The sequence below is a fragment of the Lycium barbarum genome, chromosome 10 (assembly GCF_019175385.1).
Source record: "Lycium barbarum isolate Lr01 chromosome 10, ASM1917538v2, whole genome shotgun sequence".
In the NCBI taxonomy this organism is placed as follows: Eukaryota; Viridiplantae; Streptophyta; class Magnoliopsida; order Solanales; family Solanaceae; genus Lycium; species Lycium barbarum.
In genome coordinates, this window is record NC_083346.1 from 524251 (window position 1) to 535236 (window position 10986).

A 10986-nucleotide genomic window follows, 5' to 3' on the forward strand; every position below is an offset into this window, starting at 1 on the left:
TAAATATATCCCTAATAAGAGAAATAAAAGAATGCCTCTCTTCTCTCTTTGTCAACAATATTGTTCTTGCTTGCTTTATTATTTTATAACAATAACTAATTTGTTAGTTCATCTTAAATTAGTGTATGCTAAATTTCTTAGTTATATTGCATTTAAATTGTTAATTTACTTTATAAACTATCTACTCTTATAATTTGTAACAGTGTAGTTTAAGTTACAATTTAATGCTTTATCAATAAGATTTTTTTTTAGATATTTTCAAATTTCTTAGCGTTTAATGTATATATATATATATATATATATATATATATATATATATATATATGGGTAAATAGATTTTTTTGGTTAAAGTTTGACAAAAAGGAAAAAGGAATGGCGATCTAATTTATTTAAATTGGACAATCTCATTTGATCTTATGGTGGAGATGGAGACGCGTGTACGGTGTGGATTAAAAGTGGAGCAGGCATCACGTTGTTGAAGGTATTCTCCCTAACTAAATTTCCCTCCTATTTATCTCTCTTTCGCGATCTCAATTCTCTCCATCTCTCATTCCCCCCTAATTTCTTACATTTCAAATGGCTAAAGAAACTTGACTTCATGAATTCTAGCTCTAGCTCTGACTGTAAGGGCCGTATTTTCCTTGTCTACTTCAGTCCTTCCACTATACACAATTTTCGTTTTCTGTGCAATCATTTTGGTGGTCTGAATGAATTTCGTACTGCACTCACTCGTGGGTTGATTGGATTGCTGATACTCTAGTGTAAGTTTTTCCTTATTTTTTTTCTTCTTTTCATCTAATAACTGTAATTTTTAATACTTATGTTTACAAAGTTGTAGATGAGGTTGATTTGCCTTTGGGAGGAGGTACCAGTGCTTCTGTTGGCCCTGAACATGGCATCAATGTGAGTATTTGATTAAATTTTTAGCCAAATACATATACAGCCTTCTAAACTTGTCATGATTTTCCATTTAGACACGTAAACAGAGGCGGAGCCAGGATTTGAGGTCTGGGGGTTCAGAATTTTAAGACAAGACACCGACCTCAAGCTAATGTATAAAAACTAAGGGCTTCTCAATAAAATTAATGGCCTAAAGCTAAATTTTAATCCGGGACCTTAAATATATACACATACATAAAAACAAAAAAATCTAGGCTTGCCTTTTTTTTTTTTTTTTTATAATTGTTGCATTTACTTCACATAGTAACATTATTATTAATATTTATATTAGTGAGGATTAATTAAAGTTAACAAGATGTTAGTCATGTGTTTTAAATACATTACCTTAGATATTGTTGTAAAAACTTTATTTAATAATATGAAGATTTTGAGTAATTTAGTTCAAAGTTCTAAAATATTTCTCTTAAAAAGTAGATAGTTTTTTCCCTTATTTTATTATATAAATTTTGTACTTCTTTATACAATTTTCAATATTGTCTAAGAAAAAATAAAATCATAAAATTCATCCGTAAAAATTTTGGGGCCTCAAAAGTTTGGGGGGCTAAAGCAAAGGTTTTACTAGCTTCACCCTTGAGCTACCCCTGATAACAACCATCAAACTAACAAACAAGTATAAGTATTTAATATATTTTGAATATCTATGTATGATAGCAAAAAGGGAAAAAGTTACCTCCAAAAGAAAAGCATTGGTGGAGTTTCAAACCCACATCTCTAGAAAGAGAGAGCTTCTCTAGCCTCTTCATTACCACTAAACCGTCCGTTTATTTGTGTATGTGGGTTCGCAAGTAACAATATCTACCTTTATTGTTTTTCTATAGTAAAAATATAGGATCTACGCAAAAGCTACTGGGTTCGCCCGAATCCTCTCTTAACACTGTAGCTCCACCCCTGCACCTAAACTAAGAATATTTCCTATTTGACACTCAAACAACCATCAGAGTGTGTCTATTGGGCACTAAGAACTCGGTTCCTGAAAAAGATCAGAGCGTGAAGCTCAAATACTGCTAATGTAGCAGAGTAACCAACTAAAAAAAAGCCACATCAATTAAAATAATCCCTACAACTAGAACCACTACCTCGTCTTTCCTTGACTCTTCTTCTCCCCTCCCCTGGTCTAGCGAAGGAATAAATCCCCTCATATTGTATTTACCCCTTTCCCCTTCTCTAGATATCAGTTCTTTGAGGAAGGAGAATAGGATGGCTTTACTCCTTTTTATACTCCGTAAGTCAAGGATTTCAGATATAATTTGAATTTGACATCTATCCGTAATATAATATATTACTCAGATTAATTCGATTTCGAAAAGTTTAATGGTATATATTATCAACTTTAAATGGCTTCTTTTCTTTCAAAATCCTATTTTTTTGTATAATTATGTCCATGTTATTCGACAAGGCTAGCAAAAAGGAAAATCAATATTTGTATATTTAGTACTTTCAAAAGACCATGAAAATTTCAGTCCTCGTTGTCTAGTGAGGATATTGAACGAATGAAAAAGTTCATTGATTTTATCCTTTTTTAAGAGGAAGTCTTGGCGATTCAGTGATAAACTTTTCAAATTCATGAATTTGGATCTTTCAACTTAGGAACAAACAAAATTAAATACCAAATAAGAAAAGACATACGGGACAAAATTCCCTGTGTATTTTTTGGGTAAAACAAATTGGCTTGATGGAAAGGTAGTAACTTGAGAGTATTTGGCAAAGAAGCCACTTCCTTAGTTTAATTTGCAACAGGCCACTCCTTTTCTTTTCCCTTTATTTTTTTATTTTAGGGTTAAGGGCAGTGGTCCCAAGATTACTTTATAATTTTAAAAACTTTGTAGTTCACAACTTATACACTTAAGTCCCTTTCACTTATATTACAATATACAAAAGCCCCCTTCTCTCTCCTTAGTTCTTCCCAACTCCCGCTATAACAAAATTAAGTGCACATGGGAATTCTCCCTCTCCCCTAGTCTTGGTAACGTTCTTGCCGTCCATTCTAAGTATGTTCTTTAATTTAGCAACACATCCAGAGCATTTAGACCTCCATTTTGCCATGAAAGTTGTTATTATTTGAAGAACTCGATAGAACCCTAGTGTTCATAAAGTTGAGATTTCTTTTTCAAAATTTTGAAAGTTTCGCCTGTTTTTTGCTAGAAATATGTGTTATTTCTACTTATTTTGCTTGTTTCGATCTTTGTTTTTCTGTTTTTGCCTAAAAAGGCTATAATTAAATAAAATAAAATAAATAAAAATACTTGATTCTCTTTTAACACTATATTAAAATTCTATCGAGTTCGTCAAATAATAACAACTTTCATGGCAAAACTGATACAATATTTTATGGAACAGACAATTCACACATAGCCTGTTCCATAAAATATTGTATCAGTTTTGCACTCATTTGGCATAATATCATTGGTGAGGATTCATATAGTCAACCTCAACTTGTTTGATATTTAGACATTGTTATTGTTGTAAAAGGAGATACTAAGAAGGGTGGCCATTTTTACCTGCCATCCCTGAGTTTAATTATGAGCGCTATAAGATATGAAGCTTCACTTTCACCTACTCCCTCCGTCCCAAAAAGACTGTCTTCGTTTCTTTTTTAGTCTGTCCCAAAAAGATTGGCACCTTTCTATATTTAGAAGCAATTTAACTTTATGAAATGATTTACAACCACACAAATATCTAAGGCTTATTTTGGACCACACATTTCAAAAGTATTCCTTTATTTCTTACTTTGTGCCAAGTTAAACTAAGACAATCTTTTTGGGACGGAGGGAATATTGTTTTTTACTTCTATTATAGGCCCAAAAACATGAAATCTCTGTTTCTTGATTGTAGTATTTTATATGAACAGAAGAAATAATACAAATTTCTGGAACTTGAATGCATGTATTCCACTTTCTACTATGAATGATGGGATCTTTGAATAGTTACGGCTTATCAAAGAAGGGTATGGACCAAACAAATCAACGAGCGTTAATAACACTATGAAATCACTCTCCAAAATATGACTCAATTAGTTCCTCACTTTACAAGTTTATCAGAACTTTATTCTGTAGCTACTCACTCAACTGCGTTTTGTATATACAAGGATTGTAAGAATATATCACACTGATGAACAAAGGTCTGATCGATCTTTTTCTGCCAACATATATATCTTCTTCAAGATTTTATGACCCTAACGGAGCTGCGGAACAAAAGTAAAGTAATATATTGGATCAGTGATTTGATCTTTGCATAGGAATCAGTGTAAAAAAAGAGGAGGAAATGCAGACCTTGTTAATGAGTTTCTGTTTCTTGTATTGTCATCTGTCTTTGTTGATACTAAATCTTTCTCTCTTATAGCTGCTTCTCTCTTCATTTTCCTAGATTCGACTTCTATGGCTTTGTTTAGTGTCTCAATCTTCTTCATTAGCATCTAAAAACTCCATAAAGGAAAAAAATAAGTACTCTAGTAAACAAACAATTAAAGGACTGGTGATATATCTGTTATGTACTTCACCTTGGTTTCTTCATTTTTAGCACTCAAAGCAGACTCTTTCGTCTCACAGAATTTCCTCAAACATAGTACCTCTTTCTGAAGCCTATCATACAAAAATCCTGATACCATATCGTTATCATTGCTCTCACTGCTTCCAGCGTTGTTCTTATTCTCTTCATGTTCACCAACCCTGTCCTTGATTTTCTGCATATGTGTCATTTCCTTGCTATATACGTGCCCATTAGAATTTTCTTTGATTTCTGCATTTTCCTTTTCAGCACTGTCAACAACTTTATTTCGAGAAGCCCATAGGCTCTTCTTCACCAAACTATCTCCCGAGCCTTCCTTGTTGAATTGCTTCGAAGCATCATCTCTTCTTTTTTCTAAACTTGGCTGCTTGGAACTCTTTTTAATGGTAGACACCCTTGGTTGAGACGTTGATCTCTTTTTCAATCCAGCATTGCTCGATAAAATACCAAACAAATGATTAGTTTTTTGAGGTTTCAGCGATCCATTAGGAATAACAGAGACACTTGTTGCTTGCTTCAGCCCTTCTTCCAAAGTCCTGAGCCTCAGTTTTAGCTTGTCCTATAGGCAAATGTTTAACAGATGAGAGACCAAAACATTAGGATATACAGTCAGACCTCTGTATAACAACATTTGACTATATCAACAATGTTTTCTATGCAATCAATCTTTCATATTATGTTGTATTATATGTTCTCTATAACAACATTTCGTTTTAGCAGCCCAAGGGACAAACAGTGCTGCTATAGAGAGGTTTGACTATATATGTAGAAACAAAATCTCACCTTGATTTGTGCTTCAGCCTTAGCAGTTCTCTCTGATATTGCGAGCTTGTCTCTTAGTCGTTGCATCTCCGCCTAAAATCCAAATGTGCAAAATTATTTAGAGAAATTGATTAATTAAGTGTGATAGCTCATTTAATCAGACTTATTAATATGTTGTTCTAGTGACCTGTAACAGCCTTCTCTCTTCTAGCCACTGTTTAACAGGCATTACTTTGTCATTCTCATCTTTCCACTCGTTTGCCACGACTGTTGCTACTCTATTTGCTGAAATCTTGAGTCTTGCTAGTTCCCTTTCCAATGTCCTTTTCTCCTCCTACATGTTCATGAAAAGCTCCAATCAGTTGATCAAGAGTAATTAAGTTCTGTGACTTAGATCGATTATTTTTGCAGTTTTTTTACTTGTAGTTCAGAAATTTGTCTCTGGCAATCGCGAATCTTGTTAGCAGCTGCACCTCCAGCAAGAATTGCTTCCTCAAGTTCTTTAATAGTTTGTGTAAGCTTTTCAACTTCTAAAATCTTTTGACGGTTCGTCTTATCAAGTATTTTGTGTTCCTCCTGCAGATGAGGAGCAAATCATGTTTATGCTATCTATCTACTATCTATTAACTTGTTATCTATGTTGATCGAACTCTCCAAAAATGTTGTTGCAACTGTGTCAGATCCTCCAGAAATATACTACTTTTGGAGGATCTGGCACGCACCTGTTGACATTTTTGAAGAGTCTGAGCAACATCGTTTGTTATTTTATGGCTTAGTAACTCATGCCTGGCAGATTTCAATTTGTCTTCTCAGCTCAAAGTTCTGATTCTGAACTTCTTCAACTATTAGTGCTCTTTCAAGAGCACTTTTTAGTATCCTTTCTGCTTCAAGTAATGCTGTTTCTTTTGACTTGTTTTGTCTTTCCAAAGCCCTTATATCCTCTTGTAATGTTGCAATCTGAAGAAAAAAAAACAAAAAAAACACAAGTTAATAGCAACTCAAAACAGAAAGTTTTGGAATGAAATTTCATCATTTCAACATACAGTCAAACCTCTCTATGACATAATTGTTTGTCCGCTATAACGAAATGATATGGTATAACATAACATGAAAAATCGATTCTAAAGAAAATTTAGCCGTTATAGTGAAATGTTGTTACGTTGTTATAGAGGTCTGATTGTAGATACATTACCTCATTCTTATACATCTTAATCTCTGCTTCAAGAGGAGCAATAATGGACTCGATAGGAGGTGAATCGTCATCCTTCTGCTCTGCATACACTCTTCTAAGAGTTGATTCAGCAGCATATTGTGCAGCCAAAGCTTCTTTCTTCTCATTACTGAGAATCTTTAAGTCAAGATTCTGCATTATTTGATCAGGACCAAAACAAATTAGGACTTTTTTTGGTATGTAAATTAAATGGCTGTCTTCTGAATCAGACTAAACAAAATAGATAAAATGACTAACCTTTTGTTCAAGGAGGGTATCATCGATTTTCAGTTTTTCTTCCAGTCTTTGAACTTTACTTCCAAGCTGTAACAAAAATTGGAATTGGAAGGAAAATATTGTAAGATAATAAGTAAATATGCAGCGTTGTGTAGCTTCATCTTTGTAGAATTATGGTCACTGAATTTTTCTTATAATAGCAATAAAGTTACAAAATTATTTTTTGTTATGTTAAGCCGCTGAACCTTACTGATTGTAACAGTAAATTTATAAAACTATTTGTCACATTAAAATGACTCAACTTTGCCCATTATAAAGTATAATTACAAAATCTTACCTTTTATACCAGTAAAGTTGCCTTAATGTGTAGGTTTTGTCATTATAGAAGGTAAAAGTTTAACTTTATTTTTAGTTCAGTTACTTTAATGTGACTAAAGTAGTTTCGTGACTTTATTGTTATAGTATGTACGTAGTAACTTCAATGTTTTAAATAATGTATTAATTTCAATTGCTCAATATGACAATTTTTTTTTTAATTTCCCTGCTATAGTGAATAAAGTTCAATGATGATACTTGAAATTAACCGTTCATTGAGAGTACCTCTTCAAGTGCCTTGTCTTTGAGAACATCTGTTGCTTTCAAAGCTTTTATTTCACTTTGTGCCGCTCCAAGTTCTCGATCCTTCTCTGAAAAATATTCAAAATAAAAAAATTGAAGGTAATTCAATAACTTGGAATTTACAAATGTTTCTAAATGTAAAATATAGGCATCACAAATGTCTCCCTTTAAGTTACAAAAAGAACAATTGCTAAAATGAAAATAGTTCAGTTGAAATCCAAGTTTTTCAGAAAGCCACTGAAATCAATTACATATGAAAATGAAAGCTTACCTAAAGCCACTATGTTTTTTTATGTTAGCCAATTAAAAACACACGAACCCCTGAATTTCCTATTGTGTAAAGTGGAAACTAGAGTTGAAAAAAGCTATTCTTGCAACCAAATAAAAAAGAGTTTAGCTTATAGATATATGGATGATCTAAAGAATTTTTACCCTATAATATTATTCTTATATGTTATAACAGGTAATCTATTTTATTCAAAATCATAATCCTACTTTTTATGAAGAGTTATTTGTATATGTCTTTTGAGTGACCTGATATTATAAAAATTATATTGACCGGTGCATATAAATTAATTTCAATGGAAAAACATATATTCTTCCGTTACGTTATCTGGCCGCACCGAGTCGCATAAATATGGTTATAACATACTTATATCTTTGTCTTTGCATATAAAATACACCCCCTGAGTTTTTTTAATGCATTCCCTCCTTTCCAAAACGAATGTGACAATTCAAGAAAATATATATGAAAAATGTGGTAAAAAGCTAGTTAAATTAAAATAGTAGATGCAAATAGAGAGAATAAAAATGCAATATTTTCATGCCTCACCCCAGGCCTCATCCCTCCTCCCCAGACTCCCAGAAAAAAATGAAGGAAAAAGAAAGTAAAATCCCATGTGTAACTTTGTTTCATCAAAAAAGAGAAGATCAAGATTTATTTTAAAAATTAAAAAAAAAAATTAATCCTTAATAGCAATCAAGTTAAAGGGGCCCATAAGTGCAAGGTTGATGGTTGTAAAAACACAACGGGAACCTTGTTCCTAACATTAAGTTAAGCATTCCCGGGTGTGACATAGTGATCAATAAAGTGGGAGAAGAATCATGAGACTAACTCATTAAGTTAAACAACTAATGTATCCGAGGATGTGCATAGTGATCAACAAAAACGGAAGGAGAACCATAAGTAGATTCAAACTTTAGTGGAGACTAAATACACTAGGCGATTATTCTATCTCCCTAAGCCTCAATGGACCGGATAATCTGGTATGAGATAATAGATACTGAATTTAACTCAATCTTAACCGAAACGTAACAAGTAAAAACACGCATCATCAAAGTGAAATTAAATAAGATTTCACAAAATGAAAACGGTCAAAGCAAGATTGTAAAACAACTTGAACTAGTTCTAAGGACACACACTTCTATAGCAATTAGCATACAGTATAATCACAAACAAGAAATATCTGGAAAAAAAATGACAACAAAATAGAATACAGAAGGGCTTTTGGGTGAGGAAGGAAGGAAAAAACCTTTGAGTTGGTTCTGCAAACTATTAAGTTCAAAGATAACAGCATCAGTATGATGGCCAAGAAAATAATGTTCTTCATCACCAAATTCATCAAACCCTGCCATTTTCTTGTTTATTTTTCTCTCTTCTATAAGTTGCTATGTATATATCTTCTTGCTAGTGCAAGGACTTAACACAATGTATATAACTAGTGGTGATATATATTAAGGTTTTAAGGAAAGGAAGTAGTTATATATGTGGGACTAGTTTCTATAATATGTAGGAGAATGAAAGGTATTTAAAAGAGTTCCTTACTTATAAGCAAAATTGGCCGCAAAAAGTGGATTATAGAAAGAGAACTTCTCTTGGTATGAAGCAAACTCTCAGCAAAAAACAACAAATATAGGCCGGCTCAGCCTGTGTTTATAACTAATATACCACCAGGGGGTATGCATGGCGAAGCTTGAATACGAGTTATAGGTTCTGTCAAACTGAGTAGCTTTGGTTTAAACGTTGCATTTTTTCTTAAGAAAATTCATTGATTGTGTAAAAAATAATTAATGTAAAATCCAGTAACTTAAAAGGACTTGAATTTCGAATCTAAACTTCAAATGTGCCTCTAACAATGTGCCTAATGATATTTCTGAATTCCCATTTGTTTTATTTTAACTTTGACATATTCCAACATTTTTCTTCTCTCTTTTAACAAACGACTCCATTACTTAAAAAAAGCTAGTAGACCGATTCTTAACGTTTCTATTATTATAATATATTGTTTAGTTATGAAATATTGGTGAAGATTGTCTTTTATATATAGATCGAACCAAAAAAATGTAGAGAGCTAGGTGACAGTTTTATAAATAGAAAATATGGTCAAAGTAAAATAAGAAAGACAAATGCTAACAAAAGAACAAAAAGTTAAGTTCTCCTACCCTCATATGGAGAATCTGCCTTGTGAAGCTTTCCTTAAGCAGCAGAGAAGTGGTAGGTGACCAAGTCTCATAGCTATAGCTAGCCCCATATACTTCAAAAATAAATAAATAAATAAATAATGGGTCTCGGGTTTTGAGCTCTGGAAATGGAAATACTTGTGTGTTAACGCTTCCCCTTTAATGAGTCTTATGTCACGCGAATCTAAGTCAATCGTGTGGTATATATGGAGTGCTTCCCCTTTAACAATCTCACGCCACACAAATCTAAATTATATAATTGAAGTAGTAAATTTTGAATACCAAATAATTATTAAAATACTAATAACAATAAGAGTTGGGGTAGAGGGCTCGTTTTTCTTCTTCTTTCTTTAATGTGGGGTGGGTAGAAGAGAAGTATAAATTGGATTAGCCATGATAATCTTAGGGATGGACTATGATGTTTTCTTTGAAAAACCCTCTTACTTAACACTAAATAATTGCTTGAGCGTTAAACACTCCTTAAAACATTGGCTTTTGGTAAACTTACTAACAAGTCATTGGTAAAACACCAAGAAAATGAGGTATTGATGACACAAAACTGGAAAGAAATAGTTCAAACATGAGAAGTGGCTTAAAAGTATAATAAAAAGTATTCCAAGTTTAAGGAATCAAAACTCTTTATAGAAAGATTTAACAACCTAGCTCATCTTTGCTTTTAAGTATGAATGATCTTATCGAACTTATGAAGATAAAATGAAAGAAAAAAGAAAACATATACACTATATATGAAGCTTGTGCTAGTTGGGTGACACTTGCCATATAGTGGCAATTTTCTAATTATACATGATGTTTTTGGTAAGACGACAAAACTTATTTTGCCTACTTCTTTTAGAAAAAAAATAATTAAGTACAAGACAAATATAGATGTGTGGTATCCAAATAATCAAAGTATATGTTGATTGAAATGTTTAAATTAAAATAGCAATAAGATTCGATATATTCAAAGGGGGTTAATTGATTGAGGAATTCATGTGGAAAAAAATTAAGTACAAGACATATATAGATATGTGGTATCCAAATAATCAAAGTATATGTTGATTGAAATGTTTAAATTAAAATAGCAATGAGATTCGATATATTCAAAGGGGGATTAATTGATTGAGGAAATCATGTGATTAACTTTAGTTTGGACATCCATTTGGCTTAATGGAAACCAAGATTTATGTTTATGAAAGTGAAGGATCTTTTTTATTAAGAAAATGTTTGGATAAATA

The 10986-nt window shown here is 32.3% G+C and overlaps 1 protein-coding gene and 1 long non-coding RNA gene across 2 annotated transcripts; one reads left to right on the plus strand and one right to left on the minus strand.

Annotated features, from left to right (window-relative positions):
- The first annotated feature begins 535 nt into the window (after nucleotides 1-535).
- On the plus strand, nucleotides 536-5772 carry LOC132615880 (uncharacterized). Its single transcript, XR_009572878.1, has 3 exons — nucleotides 536-761; nucleotides 833-903; nucleotides 5638-5772. It is a non-coding gene; the product is annotated as an uncharacterized LOC132615880 (long non-coding RNA).
- Nucleotides 3371-9171, minus strand: LOC132615878 (microtubule-associated protein 70-5-like). Its single transcript, XM_060330475.1, has 11 exons — nucleotides 8824-9171; nucleotides 7274-7359; nucleotides 6695-6760; nucleotides 6419-6589; nucleotides 6013-6183; nucleotides 5647-5802; nucleotides 5414-5560; nucleotides 5248-5319; nucleotides 4457-5023; nucleotides 4230-4372; nucleotides 3371-4141 (listed from the first exon to the last, which is right to left on the minus strand). The coding sequence occupies exons 1-11, from the start codon at nucleotides 8924-8926 to the stop codon at nucleotides 4117-4119; spliced, it is 1707 nt and encodes a 568-aa protein (XP_060186458.1). The 5' UTR covers nucleotides 8927-9171; the 3' UTR covers nucleotides 3371-4116.
- Between the last annotated feature and the right edge of the window lie 1815 nt (nucleotides 9172-10986).